The sequence below is a fragment of the Galendromus occidentalis genome, unplaced genomic scaffold, assembly GCF_000255335.2.
Source record: "Galendromus occidentalis unplaced genomic scaffold, Mocc_1.1 scf7180000076381, whole genome shotgun sequence".
NCBI classification, from domain to species: Eukaryota; Metazoa; Arthropoda; class Arachnida; order Mesostigmata; family Phytoseiidae; genus Galendromus; species Galendromus occidentalis.
This window is the reverse complement of record NW_003804370.1, coordinates 278,897-303,053: the sequence shown is the minus strand read 5'-3', so window position 1 is coordinate 303,053 and position 24,157 is coordinate 278,897. Positions and strand designations below refer to the sequence as shown.

The 24,157-nt window shown below is 51.6% G+C and overlaps 5 protein-coding genes across 5 annotated transcripts; 3 read left to right on the top strand and 2 right to left on the bottom strand.

The window, feature by feature from the left end:
* Positions 1 to 63: 63 nt before the first annotated feature.
* Positions 64 to 4,083, bottom strand: mbt (serine/threonine-protein kinase PAK mbt). Its single transcript, XM_003738993.2, has 5 exons — positions 3,883 to 4,083; positions 2,762 to 3,035; positions 2,326 to 2,614; positions 1,909 to 2,165; positions 64 to 1,769 (listed from the first exon to the last, which is right to left on the bottom strand). Exons 2-5 carry the CDS (start codon positions 2,975 to 2,977, stop codon positions 798 to 800), a joined length of 1,734 nt encoding a protein of 577 aa, XP_003739041.1. The 5' UTR covers positions 2,978 to 3,035; positions 3,883 to 4,083; the 3' UTR covers positions 64 to 797.
* A 2,955-nt stretch (positions 4,084 to 7,038) lies between these two features.
* LOC100906337 (V-type proton ATPase 116 kDa subunit a) lies at positions 7,039 to 11,239 on the top strand. Its single transcript, XM_003738943.2, has 7 exons — positions 7,039 to 7,166; positions 7,842 to 7,978; positions 8,151 to 8,229; positions 8,340 to 10,177; positions 10,304 to 10,559; positions 10,650 to 10,821; positions 10,904 to 11,239. Exons 2-7 carry the CDS (start codon positions 7,862 to 7,864, stop codon positions 11,016 to 11,018), a joined length of 2,577 nt encoding a protein of 858 aa, XP_003738991.1. The 5' UTR covers positions 7,039 to 7,166; positions 7,842 to 7,861; the 3' UTR covers positions 11,019 to 11,239.
* Positions 11,240 to 12,364: 1,125 nt separating this feature from the next.
* Positions 12,365 to 15,037, top strand: LOC100906577 (mitochondrial carrier homolog 2). The gene is made up of 8 exons (XM_003738945.2): positions 12,365 to 12,481; positions 12,622 to 12,778; positions 12,879 to 13,109; positions 13,225 to 13,386; positions 13,513 to 13,606; positions 13,683 to 14,060; positions 14,262 to 14,470; positions 14,637 to 15,037. Exons 3-8 carry the CDS (start codon positions 13,042 to 13,044, stop codon positions 14,707 to 14,709), a joined length of 984 nt encoding a protein of 327 aa, XP_003738993.1. The 5' UTR covers positions 12,365 to 12,481; positions 12,622 to 12,778; positions 12,879 to 13,041; the 3' UTR covers positions 14,710 to 15,037.
* A 193-nt stretch (positions 15,038 to 15,230) lies between these two features.
* Positions 15,231 to 16,064, bottom strand: LOC108865163 (vitamin K epoxide reductase complex subunit 1). The gene is made up of 3 exons (XM_018641906.2): positions 15,817 to 16,064; positions 15,599 to 15,708; positions 15,231 to 15,523 (listed from the first exon to the last, which is right to left on the bottom strand). Exons 1-3 carry the CDS (start codon positions 16,062 to 16,064, stop codon positions 15,288 to 15,290), a joined length of 594 nt encoding a protein of 197 aa, XP_018497422.1. The 3' UTR covers positions 15,231 to 15,287.
* Positions 16,065 to 20,760: 4,696 nt separating this feature from the next.
* LOC100906192 (regulator of microtubule dynamics protein 1) lies at positions 20,761 to 24,059 on the top strand. The gene is made up of 4 exons (XM_003738942.2): positions 20,761 to 21,035; positions 22,311 to 22,507; positions 23,036 to 23,210; positions 23,482 to 24,059. The coding sequence occupies exons 1-4, from the start codon at positions 20,900 to 20,902 to the stop codon at positions 23,673 to 23,675; spliced, it is 702 nt and encodes a 233-aa protein (XP_003738990.1). The 5' UTR covers positions 20,761 to 20,899; the 3' UTR covers positions 23,676 to 24,059.
* Positions 24,060 to 24,157: the final 98 nt, after the last annotated feature.

Below are 24,157 nucleotides of genomic sequence, written 5' to 3'. Positions count from 1 at the left end.
TTATTATATAAGAACTAGTCAGGTTTATCAGTCCACCAATAATGCTGAGTGAGTTGAAAATATAGTAGGTTAAGATTGAAATCTTTGATCTCATCGGAAGACAATATTTGCGGTGTGGTAAAATAGCAGTATTCGAGTTCGGGAGAATCTCTCATGGCGATAAAACCGGAATACAACAGCTGCCGAAAATACGTCGATTCAATTAACGATCCACTCGGAAAAAGCACCCGTCATTCGTATGCCTGACTCAGACCGCAGAATGACGGATGATCGTCGAAAAGGGATACCGCAAAATGGAATGATTCGAGGCGAAGAGGGAAACCTCATCGAGTTTCAGAGGCCATCGAGGAAGAGGTCCCATGGCGTTCGCAGAACAACCTTCCGACCGACGTCGAATCCTTTGGGCTTCCGGCCGGGCCACGCAATTAGCGCATTATCTGCTCGCTCTGTAGCTCGCTTTAGCCGTGACCGGTCGACTTCTGTTAAGTACTCCGAATGTCAAATTTAGACGTCAAGATGAAATCGATGTATAAATTATTAAATACTTTACATGTAGATTCAAGTTTCCCCCGAAAGTCAAGACTATGATCCCCGACAAGGACTCGCTGCTGTACGACGAACCGATCGAGTTTCACTCCGTTCCTTCTTCGGGGAGAGGAACGCTCCCAAAGGCAAATCGCTGTATAGATTGTGGTGGTCCGCCGTTTCGAAAAGGCACTTGGTGCATCGCTCCTCCGGTCGGCCGTACGAAGATACGTCAGGTTTTTCCAAAACTAGGTTTTGATGAAGTAACAATCCTATTTCTGAGGCAAGTTTGGCCGTTGTTGTGTGAGAGGCAGTAGAACGCTAGGCGCTCCGGCCTGACGGAGGAACGGATGCTGCAACAGTTCAAAAGCTGTTGCTCTCTGTGAAGGATCTCGGATCAGCATTTTATCGAGAAACCCTCCCAGTCGGGTACCGCTAATTCCGGAAGCCTTCACTTTAGGCGGAGGCATATCCCTTATACGTCGCATGGCTTGAAGAGGGGGTTCGTTGAAAAACGGTGGCTCCGAATCAATCATCTCAATTACCATGATGCCCATAGACCAGATATCGACTTCGGGACCGTAGGGCAATCGACTAATGACTTCAGGGGCCATCCAGTAGGGCGTTCCCACCAAGCTTTTGCGCTTGGGCAGGTCTGCGCTCACTTGAGCGCAGAAACCGAAGTCGCTCAATTTGACACGACCGTCTCGCGCCAATAGGATCGAATCGCTCTTGATATCGCGATGGATCACCCCCTGAGAATGGAGGTACGACAACGCTTTCAGAACCTGTTTGCAAACAGTGGCGATTTGGATTTCGTCCATTTTGCAGTTCGTCACAATGTCTGTCAGAGCTCCGCCCTGCAGGAATTCCATCACAACCCAGAGTTCGTTCTCAACGAGATACGACGAATACATATCGACTATATTCGCGTGTTTGTAGTCCCTCATGATCACAACCTCGTTGAAGAGAAGTTCCCGCCGCTGTTGCTTCCGGAGATCCATACGTTTGACGGCGACTATTTCGTTGGAAGACAATTGCTTCGCGATGCACACAATACCCGTAGATCCTTCCCCGATCTTCACAAAATCTGTGAGCTCGGATCTCGGATCTCCTGGCGACACAACCATCTGAAGCGCGGCTCGGAACTGCTCGTGAGACAAACGTTGACTGGCGTCCGGCATGGGCTGCTGTCCCTTGGCGTGATTGTTCTCCTGGTCCACTGGCGGTTTCGGTGGAGAATGCTGTAATAATAATTATTTCAATAACTAATCGATGGGTAGGTGTTTTCCCTCAAGGGAGCGATTGTATCTCCTCATGGGAGCGATGACTCCGGATAATGGAGTCTTTCCTCATGGCTAATGAGGGCAGCGAGCCGCTCACCTGAGATTGGAGATGATGAGGTTGAGATTGAGGTGCTTGTTGTTGCTGATGGGCCACTTCAGGCATCGCTTGCGGCGGCTTCACGGCGGGATTATGCGGCGGGAGATGAGACGGCGGATGAGAGCCGTGATGTGAATTGTGCTGCGGCAACGGTGGCGGAGGGGGGAGCTTCTCGTTATTGTTCTCGTTAATCAACACCCGGGGTGGGGGAGCCTTCGAGGGAGCCGGAGCCACTCGCATTCCTGCCGGATTGAATCCTGAAAATACCGGAGTATTGGATTTATGGGGATGCTCCCAGGATGGGTGCATTATCATAGTACACTTTTCCATGCGAGATAGTGCCACATAGGATTGAGACTAGATTTTGAGAGCGGGAACTTTGGTGGTGAATTCCTTGAGGTCCGTATTTTTTTTTACCGAATTGGCCCTTCGCATGAGGGGCTAGAATGTGGCCCGGGGGTAGGGACGCCGCTGACGTATTGAGCTGACCGTGAGGAACCGAAGGCGCGGCGTGGCTGAATGATTGGTTCATTTGCTGCGACAGCACTGAAGCAGGTAGAGGCACGTCTTCCGGGATCGTTTGAGGAACTTGATGCATGGCGTTCAGTTGACTTTTAATCGCTGGAGGTGAATGCGATCGGAGAGAGTTCGACCGTGTCACCAGATTTCGTGTGCTCGATGTCGCCGCAGTCCCACGCACGATCGTCTGCCGGTGATGGATAATAATCATTTTAGAGGTCTAGAATTTCCAGGCAAGGAATTCAGAGCGCCGCACCGCGCCGTAGAGGATTTTGACGGTGGAAATCTCGTTGCTGATTTCTCTCGTCCGCATTCTCGACACCGAAGAACTCACATGCATCTTGAGGTCAAGAATCTCAGTGGGAGTTATGTTCGAAGGATCTATGATCGGCTTCGGTCTGTTTGTGTCTTCCGGCGCCACCTGAATTATGGAAGCCCACTGGGGAGGCAGGCCGACGTAACGACCTTCACGTCTATCGAACCCGGTGTGAACTCTGTGTTCGAAGTTGGTGGGCATCGAGATCACCGGCCGCTTTTTCTTCCGGAACATTTTCGAAGCCGTCGACTCGTCAAACAGCGCAAACGATATTCAAGAGCACGTCTCCGACCTGAAAACGAAGGGAAGGGAACGGATTCGCGAGGTTATCGGGGGGACATCAATCAGCCTAACAGGAGGTCGAATCGATCACCAGGAGCTGTTCGGCATCAAAGATAGAACATCGATTGAGTTCATTAGCGCTGATTACCGCTCCCCGCATTCTTGCACAGCGTTGTTCGTAGCAAGGACGAGAGAGAAACTCGCGCGAAAGCGAAGCTGATTAGAGCAGATTAGAGGATCTGAGAATTAGGAGAGCTCTACGAAATTAAATTATCAGTAATCACGCTTGAAAGCCGCTGTGGACACGGATCCCTTTCCGAGCGCTGGAAGTGCTACTGTGTTGTCTGAACTCCTCAGGCTAGGTGAACGGGCGGTCGTGGTGCGATCGGAGACCGCAAACGGAAACCATCAGGCTGTTCTTTAGGAGAACTCACGTCGGTCGTCGCTAACGTCTCCCGCTCGGCCAGCCACGCTCTTTCACCGCAGCTCGCGGACGGCATATAATTAGGTCTCGCTTCCCCAGAACGCACGATAGCGATTTAGCTCGAGAGAATTCTCAGCGGTTCCCTCGAAAATTTTGAAAATGCCTTCACTTTCACTTGTAAGAGTCCCCCTCTCAAACTTCTCGGATCTCGGACCGACCGGGCGCTCACCACCCAATCAGAGAGAGCAATAAGCCGGCACTCCGCGTAAACGACCCAAGTATGGAAAGGAGAAGACCCACCTACTGGCGTGAGCCGCCTCGCCGAAAATACTGGAAGGCACCTTATGAAGTTTTTCGAGAGTTCGGGAACCTGTTGTTCGAATGAATGCCGCTCTTGAGCTCGGGCTCAGGTTTGAAAAGCACCTATGCTTACCTGGCGACAGGTGAAAAAGTTGATCAACTTCAGAGCCGCAACTCCATCAGGGCGGAAAGTCGTATCAACATCGGGTCGTCTGTCTCGGGACCACTCTAGGCTACTCTTCTCGAGCCGAAAACGGATGGAGTTCAGATAATCGTCCGAGAATTCGAGCCGATCATACTTCACAAGTAAATAAATACGCACGCCATCTTGAATGATGAGATGATCCCTGCGTGTCGCGTGGAGCACCAGCCGTGATGTGAATGCATGGATATCATCATCATTGGTCTAGAATCAGACGGTCCGGAACGAACGACCGCAGACAGTAGCCGTTCTAAGCGAAGGGACAGTCGTCTGTCGTCTCCCTCCGCTTCACGTCGGAAGATTTCGGATGAACTCGGTCGGTTTGATCGGTCGAATCGTCCCAATGATATCTGATGAAGTTATTGTTTCTGAGATCTGGCGGTAGGCGGAGTCTCGGTGGGGTCCACAGAGGAATTTCAAGGTGGAGTCACGTGAACCACGACGACGGTGCCAGCGCGTTGTTCGCTTGCCTCCATCTTATACCCCCGGAGAAAGAGCAAAATTTTCGTGGGGCACTGCTGCTTTGGTCCGACACAATCCCTATTAGCCGGTGTCTGGAGCTGGCGATAGCCTGGTAACCTCTGTTGCTCATTTGCGTCACGACCGGAAAAGAGAACAAATTGCTTGGGGCTTTGAGGCACGACGGCCTGATGGACCGGCAGGTTTTTCCTGTCATCATGAGAATCCGTCGCCGGCAGGCTCAAGTTAGTCTAGACCCGCCCGCAGTGGAGCCTGAGTTTTCTACCGGAGACAGCGCCGGCCGGGAGCATGGGAAACTTCGATTTCTGAATTCCGAAAATCAGGGATATCGGGGTTCGGATGGGACGCGAAAAGCGCTCGTCCTCAGTCTTTCAGAGCTCTATAATTTATGACCGTTACACTAACACGGAGAAACACAACGCCCGTGACTGTTCTAACTGAGAGCTCCTCTGATAGTACGGAAGCGAGTATCTGTCCCCTTCCTGAGCATACCCGATGGCGTACTGGCATGCTACTGATTGGTTGTTGGACACGGGCAACATATCCCAGCCATCTATATGTATCCGCGAATTCGGCTTCATTGACAGGGAGCCAAGAATCCCTCTACGGGGTGAAAGACCTCTATCGTCGCATGAGATTCTTCAAGGCACCTCTATCCCTTTCGAGGAACCTTTTGTTCTCTGAGGGGCTGCTCCTCTTCAGCGGACCCGAGCTCTGGGTTCGCCTGGACTTTCAACAGGGGAGCTCCGGACCTGGACCTCCAACGGGAGAGCCCCGGACCCTGTCTTTCAACGGGGGAGCTCCAGCCCGAGATCGGGGGCCATGAACGATATCGTTGCAAACTAGTTCGCCGATTGTTTTCTCAAAGTCGATTTAATGCCGCAATCGCACGTCACCGCTGTCACGATCTTCTCTCGAGCAAGTGACGAAACCCAACCTTGATCGCAACCGTTCCGAAGCAAAAGCAGACGATCGCTTGATGTCGTGCGGCAGGTTCACTGACGTGTCCTGGGTACTTATTGAAGATTTGCTCCTCTTCTCCTATAACCCTGATCGGGGGAGCACATTCACTAAAAGCCGGAATGCTAAGCCGAGATTTAGATTTTAGAGTGTAATCCCTTAGTATCGAGGTTCATCGCTGGATTCCAGAGGAAGGCCGACGTTCGGGTTGGGACTTAGCGGACTCGCGACTTTTATCCGCCTTTAGCAAGATTGAACCGGGGCGTCATGGATGACACTTCCGAGAGGAAAGTATCCGGGCCAACCGCTGGCATCTCAAGCGGGCAAATGTTTACCCATCCTCCTCCTCGAAGCAAAGGTTTCGACGTGTGCGAATCGTCGCATAGATTTCTCGAGTCTTCGTCTGTTCCCGAAATCGGAGAGCTTCGCAGTTTCCAGGAAGGAAACGATAGAACTGAGATTCCGGAGCGGCGAGCTTCGAGAAGACCGTGAGACGTGCGAAGAAAACCTACTGAAGGAGACGAACATGGTTGAGGCCCGATTTATGGCATAAATAAAAATGAATCCTCAAGAAGGAATAGCGGGGTACGAGCTACATTCTGCGTTCATTTCATTGAGCAGCCCCGGGGGTCTGACTCGAGAAATCTCACCGAGGAGTCAAATAATGTCTCCATTCCGTCTTCGACGGGGAAGGGGGTTCTTGACCTTTTTCGAGGAGCGAGCTATCTCGTGGTGATTATCAGTTCAACCCAGAATGAAAACGCGTAATATCATAGCTTCTCCCCCATCCAGCGGAGCAGCCTGCGAGCGCGACGGGGGGAAATTTTAAAACCGGGCTCCTGAGTTCGGCTGAAGCAGCGACCCCTTCGGGCACGAGTCGGTGGAGACGCGCACAAGAGAACTCTATGACGAACAAGTATTCAACTCGCCCTCGCTCGATCCCCCCCCATTTGGGATGATGCCCATGTTCCATCATGAGCACATGTGTGATCGATCAGTCGATCAGTGATCATCAATCATCGAACGCTAGAATTTGAGAAATGTCGCAGAAGCTCGAATTCTCAGGAGGCAGAAGCGCGGATGTCGGCACGGATCCCCCGATGGATTCTTTAGCTTGTGTGGTGCTCTTCAGGAGTTTGAGGGAGGACTGGTCATCGCTCACAAAGTACTCGCAGCAGGCTGCGACTGATAATTTCGATCGCATTCCGTTCATGAGCTGTGGGTGTATGTGGAGAGTATGAGTGCTCGATGCTAGGTAGTAGAAATGAGACTCGACTCCGAGTTCTCGAATTCCTTCCTCCCGAACCGGGGCGACAGGTGGCGAGATTCCATTTTGGAGCCCGACACCCGCGAACGAGTCGATGCGGGCACCCGCGAATTCCAGCTCGTTCTGGCCTCTGAGTATGTTCGTCTTCGCAACTCCGGCTCCCGCGATTCCTGACTTGCGCGATTTTCGCTTGAGAGATGGTCCACTGTGCGAGAGCCCCGACTCGGAGCTCGGCGGTCGGAGATCATCGTCGATGTCTCGCGTGAGGCTCTCCTGATGATAGGCGCGGAATCGACGCTCGCGCCATCTGTGGCCATTCGGTCAAACAAGAACGCATGCGCTTTGCGAAGCTGTCGATCCTCTCGATGTCATGTGATGTTGGTGTCATGTGCTACCTCTCTGGGTGCCTGCCTGCTGCTTCGGTGTGGTAGTCGACGAGAGTCACTAACGCCAAGTGCATTGGCTCCCATCGCTGATTGCTAATCTACGAGTCTTCACGTACGGTCAGGTGAGAAGATCGAGCTCATTGAGTGCTTGTTTTTTCTTTCGAATTCCGCTCGAAGCGAGCGGCGAAAGACCTCGGTGCTCGAGTTTGAGCAACGGATCGAGCAATAGGGTCGCTCCGAAGATCGACTCTCGCCAGAAGCGTCTCTAAATTCAGGATTCAACCGCTTTGGGAACGGAGCGATCTCAAGAGGGGAAGAAAACACTTCGGAGGCACGGCAGTGTGGACTGGATTGAAGGCTCGTCAGTGAGGGTACGGTTGCTCCGGTGCGCGGTCGGCTGTGTCAGTCCGGACGACTTCAGGCGACCACTCCACCGCTGCCTCGGAGGCAAACTGGTTCTGGGCTTCTCGTGATCTCACGATCAGATTGGCAACGCTCCCACACGTCACTAGCTTTTGCAGTCCGATTCAGGAATCGGCGAATACCTATCAGATTGCCGAGTGCATTGTGGATCCCTTCGGGTGAAGAGGGCAAAAGCCAGGCAAGAGCGAAGAGACCCTTGTATTTTGAGGACTTTGAGCGTCCGTGATAGCAGAAGATCTTAATCCAACTGTGGCTAACCTTGTGAGAACTGCATATGTCGGCAGTGAATGAGTCGTTCATCTTACTTAGTCCTTCGTACATACTATCGGTCCTAGGGTTCGTCAAGGTCTAATCGGAGAATTTCTTTCAAGCAGACTCTGATTGGCACACCAAAATGGGGACTTTCTTCCGGTCCGAGGAGATGGCGATGACGCAGATTTTTCTGCCGACCGATTCTGCCTACTTCTGCGTGTCTGAACTTGGAGAACTGGGTCAAGTTCAGTTTCGAGACGTAAGTAACTACTCCCTTTTTCTCCCCGTCGTTCCCAATCACGGAGCGAATGCAATCAGGCACTCGTGGAACCTGTGTAGCCAAATGAGCCCACCGGCCCCGGGTATTCGGATGGGCCCCGCACGTTCAGAATTTCGTGAGTTTTAAAACGCTTCTCTTGTCTTTTTCGCAGTTGAATCCGGACACGAACGCGTTCCAGAGACGTTTCGTGAACGAGGTTCGCCGTTGCGATGAGATGGAGCGGCAGCTACGTGAGTTCCGACCAGACAATCGATATCGTCCAAGCAAGCCGAGGGACACGCTGAAAAATCTCGTGCCCGGAGAGTCGCCATCTAGAATCATCGAATTCTTTGTGTTCCAGGTTTCATTCTCCGCGAAATCAAGCGGGAGTCTCTTCCTATCTACGAAGCGAATGCCAAGGATGTCCCGCATTCGCCTCCTCCCAAGAACATGATCGACATGGAGGCGACGTTTTCGAAAATCGAGGAGGAACTCAAAGAGATCAATACGAACGGCGAGGAGCTCCGACGCACAAATCTTGAGCTTTATGAAGTCATGCAGATTTTACAGCTCACTCAACGCTTCTTCGAGCAGCGTGAGCGCACCGGTAGCCTCGTTCAGCGTGACGATGGATTCCAGCTGATGCCTGCCGACAACATCAATCTCACGTTCCTGGCGGGCGTGATACCCAGGGAGAAACTGATGTCATTCGAGCGCCTGTTGTGGAGGGTTTGCCGAGGAAACGTTTTTATGCGACAAGTCCCCATTTACATGCCGGTCGAGGATCCCCATACCGGAGCCTGGCACATGAAAAACGTTATAATCGTCTTCTTCCAAGGGGAGCAGCTGAAAAGCAAAGTCAAGAAAATCATGCAGGCATTCCACGCCAACACTTATCCCATAAGCGATACGTTCGACGGACGTCGTCAACTCCTAGACAACGTCCGCGGCAGGCTCGAGGATCTCAAGAAGGTCCGTCAGGAAACTCAGGATCACAGGAACCGAGTTCTGGTGGCCACCGCGCGAAAAATCTCTCAATGGTTCATCGAGGTTCGAAAAATGAAGGCGACCTTCCATACGCTGAACATGTGCAACATGGACATCACGTCCAAGTGCCTATTGGCGGAAGCTTGGGTCCCGGTAGCTGACATCGCATTCATCCAGAACGCCCTCAACCGAGGACAAGTCGCGTCTGGCAGCAATGTCCATCCGATCCTCCATCGGGTGGACACCGATGAAGTTCCTCCGACCTACAACAAGACCAACAAGTTCACCAAAGGTTTCCAGAACATCATCGACGCGTACGGTGTTGCTACTTACCAGGAGACAAACCCCACTCCTTTTACGATCATCACGTTCCCGTTCCTGTTCGCCGTGATGTTCGGTGATGCGGGACACGGGATGCTGATGTTCCTCTTCGCCCTGTGGATGGTACTCTGCGAAAGGTCGCTCGCGGCCCAGAAGAGCGACAACGAGATCTGGGGGACTTTCTTCGGCGGTCGATACATCATCCTCCTTATGGGGATTTTCTCAATTTACACCGGAATGATTTACAACGACGTTTTTTCGAAAACCACCAATATCTTCGGATCGGCGTGGCACGTCCGGCAGGACGTCATCATCGACCCGGTGACCAACGAGACCATGAGGCAGGCCATGATCCTTCCGCACGGAGACTACAGCGGATCCCCGTATCTGTTCGGACTGGACCCGGTCTGGATGCTCTCGGAGAACAAGATCGCTTTCTCTAATTCCTTCAAGATGAAAACCTCGATCGTTCTTGGAGTGGTGCAGATGTCCTTCGGTGTCTTGCTGTCCCTGCGAAACCATCTGTTCAACAAGGACTCACTCAGTATCGTGGCCGAGTTCATTCCCCAAGTCCTGTTCTTGATGAGCATCTTCGGTTATCTCGTGATCACGATCGTGCTCAAATGGGTGTTCTACTTCGAAAATACTTTCTGCGCTCCCTCACTCTTGCTCATGTTGATCAACATGTTCATGATGTCCTATCCAGAGCAGCCCGTCAAACCGGAACTCTGCAACACGGACTTGCTCTACGGAGGACAGAGTTTTATCGAACCCGTGCTGGTGGTAATCGCACTGGTCTGCGTCCCTTGGATGCTTCTCGTCAAACCTTTCGTTCTCCGATCCCGACACGCGCAAGCTCAATCCCTCAGAGCGTCCTCCGCTGCGCCCTTGGTAAGCCTTCCCTCCGTGGATGTCACGAAATAATTTTTCTGTCCTACATCAGCATTATTTCCTCTCTGCATTTCTCTCCTATTCTATCATTCGAGAGACGTAAAAGTCATCAAACATCGCTTGCAGAATTCGGACTCCAATCCTGAGGAAGGAAACCACGCCGACAACAAGCCCGCTAGTCCCAGCAACGGCGGGGCCGCAACAGGCGGTCACGGAGGCGGTCATGGGGGCGGTCACGGTGGGCACGGCGGTCCCGGCGGCGAGTTCGACTTCGGAGACTGTTTCATCAACCAAATCATTCATACCATTGAGTACGCTCTCGGTTGCGTCTCGCACACCGCGTCGTACTTGCGTCTCTGGGCTCTCTCACTCGCTCACGCTCGTAAGTACCTGATTGCGTAGATCGTAGGCCGGCGGGGTTATGAACTCTCTCGATTAATCGATTCCGATAACCATCGACTTTTCTCCCCAGAACTCTCGGAAGTGCTGTGGAACATGGTCTTCAGGCCTGGTCTGGATATGACCAACGCTGTAGGATTTATCGGAATTTACTTGGCGTTCGCTTTCTGGGCTTTCCTGACAATCGCTGTATTGCTCATCATGGAGGGTCTTTCAGCCTTCCTCCACGCTCTTCGTCTCCACTGGTAATAATCCTTAAGGCTTTCGAGACCGCTCTTGTCTCGGTCTGTATGTTTCGGAATTCTGAATGAAACTCCTTAATTTCAGGGTTGAATTCCAATCGAAATTCTATCACGGCGAAGGTTACTGCTTCATGCCCTTCTGCTTCAAACAAATGCTCGAAGACGCCGAAGCTGAGGATCGCCTGATTGTCGCCGCGTAGAGCTTGAACGTCACTCAAAAGCACCTGCCCTAGCGAGCTTCGGGACGATCGTTATTCTTACGCCTTTTTTTGTGTTGAACCAAAATCTTAAAAATCCGTGCCACTGGACCCGGTTCCAAAGGTGATGAACCAGCGCTATGGAACAACTTAACTTCAACTGTTATGAGTGTTGAACGCTTCCCGAAAATCGTTGCCCCGTGATCTTATGCTGAATAAACTCACGCTTCGGGACGAAACGAGGAAGATCGCTCAATTCAGGTATATCTTAGGAGAACGAATTCCGCTAGCCTCCGAATAAATTGGTGATCGACTGAAATTAGTGATTCGGGATAGACAGGCTGGCTGTTGAGACCGAAGGGTCTGAACCAAGTCCAACTCATAACCGATACCTGTCGGACAATCTCCAGAAAAATCATACCATCTTCGACAGGATTCCATCAGAAGGCGTCAAACAGATCCTGATTCCATTATCCCGCTGACTAGATCCTGATTGGAGAGCTGCCTCTGGAATCCTTCGAATTTTCATTCTCCTGGGAATTTCATTCATACCCCGGAATGCACAAGCGAGAATGCATTCTTCGGAGGGGAGGAGGAGGGGGGGCTTGTCGCGATGCCGCCGCACCGAAATCCTTTACCGCCGCGTCTAGGGTTGAAAGGGAGACGTTTTCCCAACGACACGAAGATGGAATAGAGTATCCTTACTCCCCGAGCCAGAGGAAGATGGACAGTTGCCGAGGCGAACATCATCGGAGTCATGACCGGGGGGATGTCGAGTTCCAGACTCCTGGGGCATGGCCGCAGTCTCGGGATGGGGCCGGCCCGCATGGCTCTCAGCGGAGAGGGCTGCAGCGGGAGAGCGACCGAAGAGCGGGCCGCGACGAGACGAGGTAGTGATGTTGGTGTTTGCTATAAAAATCCTGATGAACGGCAGAGTTCTCCGAGACGGTCAGCTGTCCCAGACTAGAAAGTTTATTGGACATTTTCGATGAATGAAGTTCCATTCCAAGGCTTATGTTTCATCGTGGTAGAGGCACAACATAATCTGACAGAATATTTGGTTCCTTCCTCCGGTGAGAGCCTGTATGAGTGCGTTTGGAGGTTCATACAACCTCGCGATGCCTTCCGTGGAGCATCAGAATGCCATAGACCTCAAGAGGCGACGCAGTACCGTCCGCACAATCTCGCGCAATCAGCACTGCCAGACAGACGCACCCGGATGCATAAAGCTAGACGAGAAACTCCAGCAAGTGACTCTTTTAAGTAGATTTCCCGTGAAGGGGGAGCAGTAGAAGATCCCGGCCGACTCTCCTACTTCATCTTCTCTGGACAGAAATCACCGTCATCAGCCCTTGGCAATATTCGTCTGCGTCCACTCGCGACCGAGATCGAATTTAACTTGGGGAGACTTCAGTAGATTGCGTTCCATAACGTTCCTTGACGCTCTCGAGGAACGCATGCTCAAGGTATTAGATCCCGCTTCCCCCACGGAAGCCTTCCCTCTTCCCCCCATTTCCACGTACCCGCAAGTCTGGCGATAAGTCACCGCAGCTTACCGGTGTGTAGTTTCACGTCCAGACAGTCGCTGACTGCAGACTCATCCTAGGTGGTCCGCTGACTACTCTTCTGAGGTTTCCGTGCGCTCGACCCATCCAGCCCCTTCGAGCAGCTCTATCCCGTATGTCGACTGCGTAAAATCGATGTCCTTGCACTGAAAATCCTCCGAGAGCGATACTCGGAGCTCCTCCGACAGAGGTCCTCGGGTGAGACAACTCGAATCGCCTTCCTCGAAATTTTGATCGTTGCGTGGCCAGAGCTCTCGTGTCGCCAGTGCTCCAATTGGAGCTCATATCTTCGTCGTAGCTACAGATAAGGCCGGTCAGGAGCGACCGGAGACTTGAGCAAGGCCGTCCACATCCAGACCCTCTGACGAAGGCCCGGAGTGCCCGCGCGGTCCGCAACTTCATCGCTTTGATATCGTTCCTGCAGCTCTCGCGAACGCGGGGACCGATCGCATTCAGAGGGAATGACTGAAGATCTCCACATGCATCCCAGAAGACGCGTTGTAGAGAACGACGACAAGGCCGAACCATGGTGGGTTTTTGAGCTCAGTGAGCAGTCAGCTTACGATTCCGTGAAGACCATCAATGGGCAACCAACCAGTGGATGATTGAGCCCTGTATCTCAAATGGGGATGAATCCGTTCCAGGCTGTCGGTGGTCGGGAAGAGTGCAATGACGGTCGTCATGCATCCATTCGATTACGCGAAGACTTTAATGCAAATCGGCTTCGAGCCGCTCCCTCCAGTGCCCGCGCACACCATCTTCAGGAGGCCAGTGCTCAAGCTCCCTGGAGTATTCGCGTACATGGGGTTTGTTGCCGAACCACGACAGATTTTCTCCTTTGGCGTATCCGGATATCTCTCTGAGCGCATCCCCGGCAATTCGTCCCCCGAAATATTCGCGAATCGATTCCTGGATTGATTCATCTATTGCAGTCATCTCCGAGGAGTCGATGGCTTCTTTGGGCTCTATCGCGGATTAGGAGCGAGCCTCACCGGTCGAATAGTTTACGACTCGTGTTTCGTTTTCGTGAGTATGATCCTCATCTAAACGGTTCCTCAGAACCTTCCGATCTGATTTTTAAATTCGATTCTCCCGAACGCAGGTAACGATGAGACTGCCGCCCGTGGCGTCTTTCGACGAAGACCAACAACTCCTGGTCGGAGATTGTCCCCTGACTTCGGACGGTCAGAAGATTGTCAATTTCATCAAACGCACCGCTCAGGAGTCGGTCGCCTATGCCGCAGCGATCACCGTCGCACAGCCTTTCCGAGTCATCACCATTCGGATGATGGCCGAATTTGTCGGCCGAGAAACGAAATATAATTCCGTATTGGGCTCCTTCGTAGAGATATACAGGGAGGAAGGACTATCGGGCTTATGGAGCGGTCTAGTGCCCAGGATCTACGGCGAAATCTTGCGGATCTGGCTCGCTGCCACGACGGCCTTCTTCATCAATACGTACATCGTTGAGGATCCAACGGTACGTTTCAATCGTCTATCTAGAGAATGATAGCCTCACTGACGCCAATCGAGTCGGCGCATTGATTCCTGCGGAGTCGCTCCGATCTCTTGCTGTCTGACCCCACGGGTCGGAGACAGGGAGCGAACGAGAATAACTCGGCGGATGATTCGGCTAGCTCTCGCGTCAGATCCCTTCGATTCTCTTGAACTACGATTCCAGGTGCGGAGCTATATCGCCACCATGTCAAGCTTCCTTGCCAGCTCGTTGACATATCCGTTCGCGCTAGTCAGCACCGTGGTGTCCGTGAGTGGTGCGCCAATCGTTGCGGGACGTCCACCTCACGTCGCTATCTATTCCAACTGGACCCAGTGCTACACTCATCTCAAGAAGAACGACCAGCTCAAGCGTGGGTCGTCTCTGTTCTGGAGGTATGGGAATCGATCATCGTGTAGATGTTGGAATTGTCGTGACCTAAGTTGCCGCAGAGTTTCGGCTCCCGTGCCAAAGTTATCGCTCCCGATTAGGAGTTCGAGCCCGGAAGGCGGAATGAGCTCTTCAACCACCGCTCACGTTCTCACTCGCAAAAAATTACAGATACTACAACCCGGTCGAGGTCAGCAGAGGTATCGCTTACAAGAAACCAGTGGATTTCGTGAACCTGGATTGAACGGGCTTGTATCCAGGAACTCAGCTTCCCTTGTCTCCACGGAGCAGAGTGTTGCGTCAGAATAGCCATGAAACCAATCAAAACAGTCACGTTCTTTCTCTGTGTTGTCCAATACTGATAACTCTGGATGCCTGGGTAGGATGGGGCGAATGCGATTCGAGGAGAGCTTTAATTAAGAAATGATTCCGAGATTTTGCGGTCGATTCGAGGGGATGAAGGAGCTTTGAGCATGGAATGCGAAATGATCAAATCCTTCATTCTCGAGCATCCATTTCTTCTGCAATAACGCAGTCACACTATTAGAGAGCTTGAAATAAACTTCGGTCGTCTTCCTCCACTTCCTCCTGTGTCGAGAGTCTTCGGTCGATCTACCTGGCCCAATCAGGTGATTCAGCGTCGGCGAAGAGGGACTCGGACCAGGGACCTCCGCTAAACCAGACGACGATCGGGAGGGGGGGGTGTAGCTCAAACAAGCAGAATATTCTGTCCAAGGTTTATTCACAAGTATTCACACTAATACGGAGCCACTGCGAGCAGTCCTCGTGCATCAATCATCATCGACTGCATCTCATGCCAGCTCAATTGTATTTCTTCTGACTCTTGTATAATTTTTCCTGAGCGATTTTAGGACTACATGAGTAGCGGGAAAACGTAGCCAGCATTAACAAGGTGTTGATGGCGTAGATCGTGGCGCAGACAACGCAGAAGTCGCTCAGGACGAATATGAGAACGGCCATGAGATACATCGACATGACGTAAGCCAATACGACGAACCAGACGGTCAGGTAGAGTACAGTCGGTTGGTGGATGAAACCTGGAGGACGTAAGGGAAACATTTCAGTCACAGCGGAGAATCGAGGAGTTCCGGACGCAGAAGATCTGGCCTTACCCAAGCAGAAAACAATCATGTAGAATACGATGCCGAAGGCGCAGTTGGACATGTTTAGCGGCGAGTCTGCCCCGAAAAAACTTCCGAGGAGTCCGAATCCGCGGGAATATCTGATGAATTCGATAATGCTGAATATTTCGAGAACAGTATCAAATAAAATCCTCAGCATGCGAGACCTTCAAGATCAAGGCGGGTCCCCGACCTCGACGGCGACTTACTCAGAAACTAGAACGCGAGAGCACTTGACGTGTTCCGATATATCACACATCGGCTTGTAAGCTGGTGTTGTGATTTTGTTCACCTCTACGTAGAGAGCATACATAGAGACACCGATTCCCATCGCACAAAAAACGAGATGAGCCAGTTGAGCTCGACGATAGGGATGCCAGTCTTTCAGAGGTCTCGGAATCATCGCTCTCGCTCTCGCGAGAGACATCTCGATGGAATTCTGCGGCTCTCTGCCCATGTCTGCCGGCAGCGACGGCTGGTAGGAAAAGCCTGAATCTCCGTCGGGACCGATGAAAGGATTTGCTCTCAATTCCTCTTCGAAGGGGAATCGCTCGGAATATCCGGATCCGACACGAGACTGCCCGCAAGTCGCGCGATGGTACTGTACGCTCCTCGGTCTGTCACCATTGAAATCGTAGATCACCACTCGTGCATGGTCACTTAACGAGACCGTGAATCCTCCGTAGGAAACTCTCCTTGTTTATGCGGGGAGACCCGCAGACGAAGCGGAGGCCCCGAGTCTGAGGGCAACGGATGGATGCGTTTACGCGGAGCTCTTCTCCAGCCCTCGGCTCGCGGGAACCTCTCCTCTCGAGCCATCGGGAGAGCCACGACACGACGCATTCGTGCGGTTGCGCTCTCTCCAGAGCATCTTCCGCTGGACCATCAGCCTCCAAGGGTAGTTGGAGGAACTCCTATCCATCTTCTTCGATTGAATTCCCCCGGATTCGGTCGGGCAAGGGGCCGGTCTCAAGCCCGGAATCCCACGACATTGGGGGAAGTCTGGGACCAGGGTCGTGGAATCAACTTGGAGAAAGCCCGCGGTCATTCGATGGGAAGAGTTTAACCTTTTTCTGCATCCAAGTAGTCTTAGCGCCAATGGAAAGTTGGCTGCGGTGGCGCGGCAGAAATTCACAGTCGCATCGTGTCCGCTGGCCCTGCCGGCCTCACGCTCTGTGATTGCGACACGTTCAGCAATCTCTCTGTTTCGCGGTAACTATCGTCATACGGCAGAATTGTCACGACTCCTGTGCTGCGGAAAAATTCCCAAGATAACGATCTCCGGGAGTCTCGAGCTCGCAGAGATCCTCTGCTGAGTCTCGACACGTTTCGATGCTACTCGCGAGAGAAAGGCGGATCCGGAGGTGATTCGAGATCTCCGGCTCCTTCGATCTCCGCGCAACATCGATTGCAGAGGCTTCTTCCTCATAAGCAGGACGACGTTCGGAGACTGTAGACTTGACAAGATGCTTCCTCGCCAGTTCGGAGAAGCGATAGTCAGAGAGTTAATCTAGCCTGAGAAACTCACTAGTCAGGCTTTCTCTTGACATCTACGGATTCCGAAGATTCCGTCTGGATTGTGCCGTTCGGATCTCGTGGAACTCGTTAGTCTCAGACGATTTATGGATCAGGATAGATTGCTCTACATTTCCAAGCACATTTACAAGCTTTACATTTACGAATCGAGTCACGAGCGACAGTGTTGACTCAGTTGGGTAGCCTTTGTCCCGAGTGCAGAACGTAGCAGATTTCAGAATTATCCGACTCCGCTCTCCATTGAGTGGAATCAAAACTTCATTCTCCGATTCCGTGATATTCCTCGCCATACATCCCTCCTGGAATTGGACAAATTCTACGAGGGCGTAAATGAACTAAAAGGAACCTACGGAGTCGTCTCCTTTCAAATAAAGGGCAGCAATCCCGCCTGCTCATTTCCAGCCGCAAAAGGCGGCTCTCGTAGGAGCAAAGCAATTTTCAGCTTCCTGGAGCAGCTGCCGATTCTTATGAGCACCGAGAGTTCTTCAATACGACGAATAGCTGCTCATGTAGGCGTAAAGACGATGCAAGAAAAGCGTGAAGTTCACTCCAACAAAGCGAAAACTCGTCTTTGTGAAATTCGAGAATATCGTGACTCCAGAAACTGAGTTTGTTTATTTAGAGAAAAAAAAACATTTCTGCCACGACATCTCTCCGGGGAGACCGACGAGAATGAGTCAATCGTTCTGGTCGCTTCCGGAGCACGAGATTCAGGACTGTGCATTAATCGCGGGATTCTTCTCCGAAGATTCGGGGGACTTTTCATTTCCCGTAGACTCTCTACGGAGAAGCGGCTCGAATTGCCGCGAGATTCCGCGGACTACATCGCTTGCGCGGTGGATGCCCGGCTTAAACGTAAATCTTCACTTTGGATCGAGCTGAAACATGGAGAGATCCTGCTGAAACTTGATAGGAATCACGGTGGGACTAATGATGTCCTGTAAGGATCGGTTTTTCCGAGCCATTTTCCTTTCTTAACATTACCGACTATCCTCGTCCCTCCGGGTGATTGCTCTGGCACCAAACAACTCGATCGGGGCGACAGTCTCTATTTATAAGCGCCGCAATTCATTGTTTCAAATCGAGCGCCTGAGATTCAGAGCAGCACAGCGGGCTAATTAGCGACTTTGAGCTAGATCCGCGGAAGTATAATTTTATTACACAAGCAGAAAAAAATCATTCGGATCGCCTTGTTCCATGGGAACAGAAAATGCTCAAGAGGGATTAATCCATCTCCGTGGGCTCTCGAAAAAACAGCCGAGCGATTTCCACCGGAGGTCAGCAAGAGGCAGCAATCGCGATATGAAGTTGACCAATTGGAGAATGATCCACCTGATTCAATTCTACTTGACCCGCATCAGACCGAACCCTCGAAGTCGATGGCTTATAGTCTCTATTCAAGCGATAGTCGGACATGGCCCACATCCTCCCACTGGGCTTCCCCGATTAGCTGGGAGCTTCCCTTTTAGATCAACTAGCTCTCCTTCAAAAGAAGAAACCAGGAGCTCACATTCGTTCCGTCTATCAATCAATTGGGAGAAGCTGCTAACGCTGCCATCAGACCAAGATCCTGACCAAGATTCGTGACCAAGATCGAATCTCCCGCTGCTCCTCACGCAGCAGTATTCTGTCAGTCTTCAAAGGTAAAAAGTGAAAGCGAAAAAATACTCCCGGGGCGCGTCGTAACCGTGCAAGACACCTCTCATCGTCGCAAGATTTGGGCGGCACCAGCTTGAGTCGTCGATGATCGACTCCGGGCGACTCCTATCTCCGCAGTGAGAACGCATCTCGTCCGTTCGTTCCTCAACAACGATTCCGAGCGATCACCTGTCATAGCCCGAAAATCATACAAACGGGTGTTTGATGAGTCGGAGCAAAGCAAGCATTCTATTATGGCTCGGTCTTGACGCTAGACCGTCGGCATTGGACGAGGTCATCGTTAAGAAGTCTGGCTGTCGTACCGTAAACTTTCATTACAGCTCGAGCAGCTGATTAGGCCAATCCCGCATACGACACCCTATCGGCGGCTCGGAGCGATCAGAATATTTGCGGGCTAAACGTTCCGTCTTCTCGAAAACCACACTCGGCTCCGGATTTCTGCCGGAGTATGATCTGTCGGGAAGACCGCTCGATTTTCGGGCTGAGTGAGCATCGGATGGGAGTAGGAAGTTCAAGAAAAGGAGAAAGTGCAGACGCCGATCGGATGGGATAGAGGCCCACGCGATGAAACCCCGTTTCTTGTGAATAGTCGAAGCTCATTTAAATCCTTCTCGTGGTTTGAATCTCTATCCCTCTCGAGATCAGCCATCAAGACAGGGCTAAGCCTAGATCCGGTCCGATAAATAATTTAAACTGAGACGGTCAAAGGTCGCGAGCGTCGCCAGAGACTCACATTCGCACGAGCGAGTCGTCTACCGAGTTCGCGTGGTTCGACATTCGCGAAGGCGTCGATAGCGTGGAGATACTCCGACAGTACTGTGCAAAGGTCTCGGCTTCCGAACGTCGGTCGTCGCCGCGCGAATAAAATTATCCGAACAAGCAAATATCACGAGGACTGTACAGAAATTGTTCGTTCCGTCCGAACGTCGCCGCCGTCTGGCCCGGAACGCTTTCTTGTGCCTTTATTGTAACCAAATTCGGCTCAACGCAGGTACTAATGAGTCCCTGTCAACACGTTTCTGGAGAGATTGTATTCCTGTCCGATATCAACTGATCGGTGTTTTGCGACGCCTCGAATGACGTTGACTTTCTCCGGGCTGATGGTGTTGGATACGTATCGGAATCCGAAGATTTCTTCAGAGATAAGCTGCCGTTCCAGAGGATCGACAGAAGAGACCGAAACATATGTCAATGCGTAGCTAAGCGGTGAAAAGAATCGGGAAGCGAGGATCTGCGCCATGTGACCGATCAGCGGAAGTACTACGTTTAGCGGGGTGATTAGCATTCGGAGTACGATACACTGCGTCCAGGAAAAGAGGATATGTCGAGCAACTTGGAATGATCAAATTTTTCTCAGAAAGTTATGTACATGAGCATCATCGGCGGAGGACTGTCCGATTGATAAGTGATAATCTATGCCTTGATCGTCGCCAGGTCAATGTCTAGCTTAAGCAAAAGATTCTATCGCCGCGGTCGTCTTCATCGATCGCCGCGGAGTTGTCAGAACTGAGTAGGACAGTCAAGCGAAAAGTGAAAGAGATAACGTATTTCAGTGAACGATGCGTGCTTTGCAGTAAAAAATTCAGTGATTGGTACAGTCACGTGAAAAGGAGCGGCGGTGTTTGTCAAGTCAGTGTTTCGGCCCTTGGACTGAATGAGAGTGACAGTACTTTTGGTGAAGGAAGTCGCAGCTACGGACAGGGCGACGGCGGCGGGGAAGGCGCCGCCAGTAAGCCCGATGGTGAGGCGGTAGCGGCGCGGTTTCGCTTGCGGCGGCGGCGGCAACGCTCAGACATTGGCCCGCAATAGCTTGTCGTTTGACAGACGCAACCTTGTACGTCCAAATCTTAATCCACGTCCCTTGCAGTCCTCTCCTCCCTGTTTCCCTCATCCTTTTCAGGAGAACTCCTCTCTTAAGTGAGTCTACGTTACCAGCGTCTGACCGCTCACTCACTTACCACGCAATTTATAGCCGCTCAGATCTACGGCGGACAGTCGAGAGTTGGAGCTCGCTCGAAGCGGAGTCATTGGCGTTCACATTCTGGAGGCTTTGAGACAAAGCATCAGAGAGAATTTAAACAACCAAAATTAGCGAAGATGGAAGCTGCTCTCGAGCGATGCGATACGCTGTTCACTATGGGTCACCACGTCGAAGGGCTTGGGACCATTGTGGTGCATGAGAAAGACCCTTCTCCAGAGGTGCAGTGGAGACTAGCCAGAGCCATCTTCAAAGGTCAGTTCGTCTTCTTTTCTTGGTGCCTATGTCTTAACCAGGTGATCCGTAACAGGGATAAGTTAGCTGAGGGAAAAGAAGTTCGAACGAGCAGCCTCTGGATCGGGAAAAAATAAGAGAGAAGTACTCCAAAGGCGGATCTCTGGTCAGCCTCCTCGTGCGAGATGACGATTCGTTCCTTGCGCGAAAGGTGGCGGCATTGTTATTGAGCCGAGTGGAAGCGGTGATTCACTTGAAATGTGCGTGGGTGCTCCATTCCACCGACCCGGCTCCCACTTATTTCTACAATATTTGGACAGCTTTCGGCCGGATTCATCGTTTCATAATGGATCTGACATGCCTTTCGGAGCATTGTAGCTTCTCGGTCCGAAGTCTGCGCGGTGGACTATTCCAACTGTGGTCAACTTGTGGGAGGATCCGACCGGATCGATTTCGCGGGTGTAAGCCCAAGGAATCACGAGAAAACGATCTGCATATCCGGGAGCGCCGCGGCGTAGCACGGAGTTTTTTTCGCGCCTTCTCGCTCTTGAGCCACCTGGAGATTAGGCTTTGCCGGCCTTATCCGAACAGAGCTTAGGCGAGCGGGATCGATCGCAGCGTAACTCGAGGTGGCTCGTGTGAAATATTTAAGACGTCGAGTACTAGCTCAATGATGATGCGTAATTTCTATTTTTTGCGGGCTCCATCGGATGGCGCGACGATTTTGGAGCGGGTGCGTAGAACCAAACTCGATCAGGAAATATTTACAGACGCTGAATCAGCTCGTACGACGTTCTGTTCCGGGTCTTTTCTCTCTCCGTTGAGCTAAAACGAGACGCGAGACGAACTTTTTTTGAGAAATGTTCGCAGTCGAGAACATCGAGCCGCGACCTGCTTCTCCGGTTCCTCCCCTCCGGGGAGCAGCTGGAAGAATCGGCGCTCCGTCTCCTTAGGCTCCATTCGGAAAACCTTCCCGTAGGCGACTTCTCATACGTTCCCTACAGGCCGTAACACACTGAGGTAGACCTTGAGTGCAGATGATAATTCTCCAAGCATGAAAGGCGGTCACTCTACTGTCATAGGGACTCTAGGGACTAATCTGTGCACCGAAGGTTGCCATCGAGCGACGCAAAGGGGGTTCGCGCTGGGATTGACGACTGATTCATTTGGAGATTTCGATTCCCTTAAATGAAAGGAATTCATGGAGCACCTAATTTTCATCGAGGGAATGCTTCGGAGAGCCTTCGGGCTCACATCTGTCCGAATATTCCTGACGAGGTGATGTTACATCCTCAGAGGCTGAATTCAAAGGCTCCGTCCCGAAACACAAGGCCATCGAAGCGAGCTTGAAAATCCTCACCAAAAACCTGGAGATCGCACCGGATTGTTGGAACTCGCATGTCTGGTTCGCCATCATTCTAGGATGCAAGGAGAAGCACGAGTCTTTCAAGCAGCAGATCGAAGAAGCTTTCATCATCCGGGAGCACTTAGACGTACGTAACTCTTCCTTTCATCATTCCCTTAGTTCCCCCCCCCCCCTGCTCGGACGAAAGATCGATGCTTGGGAAGATCTGGTCAGCTCTCCATGACAGCGAACTCATCGGTAAAGCAAGAGATTCGAGTCCTTGAGCGATCACCAGTATCTGAGTCGCCTAAACTCTACGGAGAGACCCGCATGGCTTAAAGCGGAACGTCGTCGGTCCCGTCATATATTGAGCGCTCATATAACTTCCATGGCTGACAAAAACCGCTCTGGTCGAGCTCGATCGATCCGCATAGCAACGTAATGTGCCGTGTTCAGGTCTTGGTCGCTCGGGCGCTGAAGCGGCCAACTGACTGACTGAGTGACTTCCTGACTGACAGACTTGCGGACGGGCTGACTTGCTCGCTCGTTAGGAGACGGATTCACGAACAGTCAGGCGGACCGGCAGCGGCAAGGAGCTGCTTCACTTGATTCGCGCTTGATTGAACAGATCCCTCACAAACTCCGATGCATTAACCGAATGTCTCGACCAATTTAGAAATGCATCGAGTTGAACCCGGAATCCGAGTTGGCGCATCATGTACTCGGCCAGTGGTGCTACAAGGTCGCGTCAGTGAGTTGGCTGCAAAAGAAAACCGCTGCCACCCTGTTCGCAAAACCTCCAGAGTCGACGTTCGAGGAGGCTGTCAGCCATTTCAAGAAAGCCGAAGAATGTGAGTCAAGAGCTTGTTCTTTTTAACGCAGCTGAACGTATATCGTGTATACGAGACAATGCTGCGGTTGGCGTATCGTTGATTGTGTTTACCGTGTTGGTGTTGATGCCGTTGTTGTTGTTGCTGTTGTCGACGACGACGTCGGAGCTGGTGTCTATGTCGGCGACGCTGGCGACGATTACTTCCGTCGCCGATGTACGTTTAATCAACTGAATCGCTGCGAGCTGTGGCCAAAGAGGCGCGAGCACTCACATCGATTCATTTCTTCCAGTGTCTCCGGCCATCTTCAACGGGAATCATCTCTGTTTGGCCCGGACTCTCATCGATATGGGCAGGAAGCAAGAGGCACCGGAATATCTCAAGAAGTGTCTTCAAATCACCGAGGAGAAGAAGACCGATAAGGACACGCTCGACAACATTGAGGAAGCCCAAAAACTAGCGAAGAAACTTGGTCTTAAGCTTTAAGCATATCTTGTCTGTCGATCGCCTGTTCTTTGGACGACAGTTTTGTTCGAGTATTTCGAGTGGCGAAATTGTCACACAATACATTTCTAGTCGAAAAGTTCCGCTGCGTCCGATAGATAAGGGATTCTGGTTCCTTCCTATTGGTTTCCTCATCGACCGGATGCTCAGCTCTCGAATGTTAGTGAATATTATCTCCTATGAAAAGCGCAAAGACAAAGACTTTTAGAAAAATATGTTGAGTCCGGGAACGAGTTTGAATGTTATGAGTGCCGGTGTGAGTGTGTATGGACGATTCGAAACGCAAGCATGAGATGTGGAGAAGACGGTACGGACGAAGGGTATTTCTGAAGGATTATAATAAACAAACCGATAATTTATTGCGAAAAAAATGCACCTCTCGCTCGATTCATCTGGGTAACAAGGCTCTCCGAGTGGCGTATATGGACCTCCGGAAATCCACGGTTATTTCCCAGCTCCCCACG

Excerpts from the sequence above, each read along its gene's own strand:
- mbt (XM_003738993.2), bottom strand. The coding sequence starts at position 2,977 with ATGTTCCGGAAGAAAAAGCGGCCGGTGATCTCGATGCCCACCAACTTC. Across the intron at positions 2,615-2,761 it reads TTCTTGACCTCAAGATGCAT|ACGATCGTGCGTGGGACTGC; the intron begins GTGAGTTCTTCG and ends CATCACCGGCAG. Across the intron at positions 1,770-1,908 it reads CTCATCATCTCCAATCTCAG|CATTCTCCACCGAAACCGCC; the intron begins GTGAGCGGCTCG and ends TTATTATTACAG.
- LOC100906337 (XM_003738943.2), top strand. The coding sequence starts at position 7,862 with ATGGGGACTTTCTTCCGGTCCGAGGAGATGGCGATGACGCAGATTTTT. Across the intron at positions 10,178-10,303 it reads CGTCCTCCGCTGCGCCCTTG|AATTCGGACTCCAATCCTGA; the intron begins GTAAGCCTTCCC and ends CATCGCTTGCAG. Across the intron at positions 10,560-10,649 it reads TCTCTCACTCGCTCACGCTC|AACTCTCGGAAGTGCTGTGG; the intron begins GTAAGTACCTGA and ends TTTTCTCCCCAG.
- LOC100906577 (XM_003738945.2), top strand. The coding sequence starts at position 13,042 with ATGACTGAAGATCTCCACATGCATCCCAGAAGACGCGTTGTAGAGAAC. Across the intron at positions 13,607-13,682 it reads ACGACTCGTGTTTCGTTTTC|GTAACGATGAGACTGCCGCC; the intron begins GTGAGTATGATC and ends TCCCGAACGCAG. Across the intron at positions 14,061-14,261 it reads ACATCGTTGAGGATCCAACG|GTGCGGAGCTATATCGCCAC; the intron begins GTACGTTTCAAT and ends CTACGATTCCAG.
- LOC108865163 (XM_018641906.2), bottom strand. The coding sequence starts at position 16,064 with ATGGGCAGAGAGCCGCAGAATTCCATCGAGATGTCTCTCGCGAGAGCG. Across the intron at positions 15,709-15,816 it reads TCTCGCGTTCTAGTTTCTGA|ATATTCCCGCGGATTCGGAC; the intron begins GTAAGTCGCCGT and ends CGAATTCATCAG. Across the intron at positions 15,524-15,598 it reads CATGATTGTTTTCTGCTTGG|GTTTCATCCACCAACCGACT; the intron begins GTAAGGCCAGAT and ends TACGTCCTCCAG.
- LOC100906192 (XM_003738942.2), top strand. The coding sequence starts at position 20,900 with ATGGAAGCTGCTCTCGAGCGATGCGATACGCTGTTCACTATGGGTCAC. Across the intron at positions 22,508-23,035 it reads TCATCCGGGAGCACTTAGAC|AAATGCATCGAGTTGAACCC; the intron begins GTACGTAACTCT and ends CGACCAATTTAG. Across the intron at positions 23,211-23,481 it reads TTTCAAGAAAGCCGAAGAAT|TGTCTCCGGCCATCTTCAAC; the intron begins GTGAGTCAAGAG and ends CATTTCTTCCAG.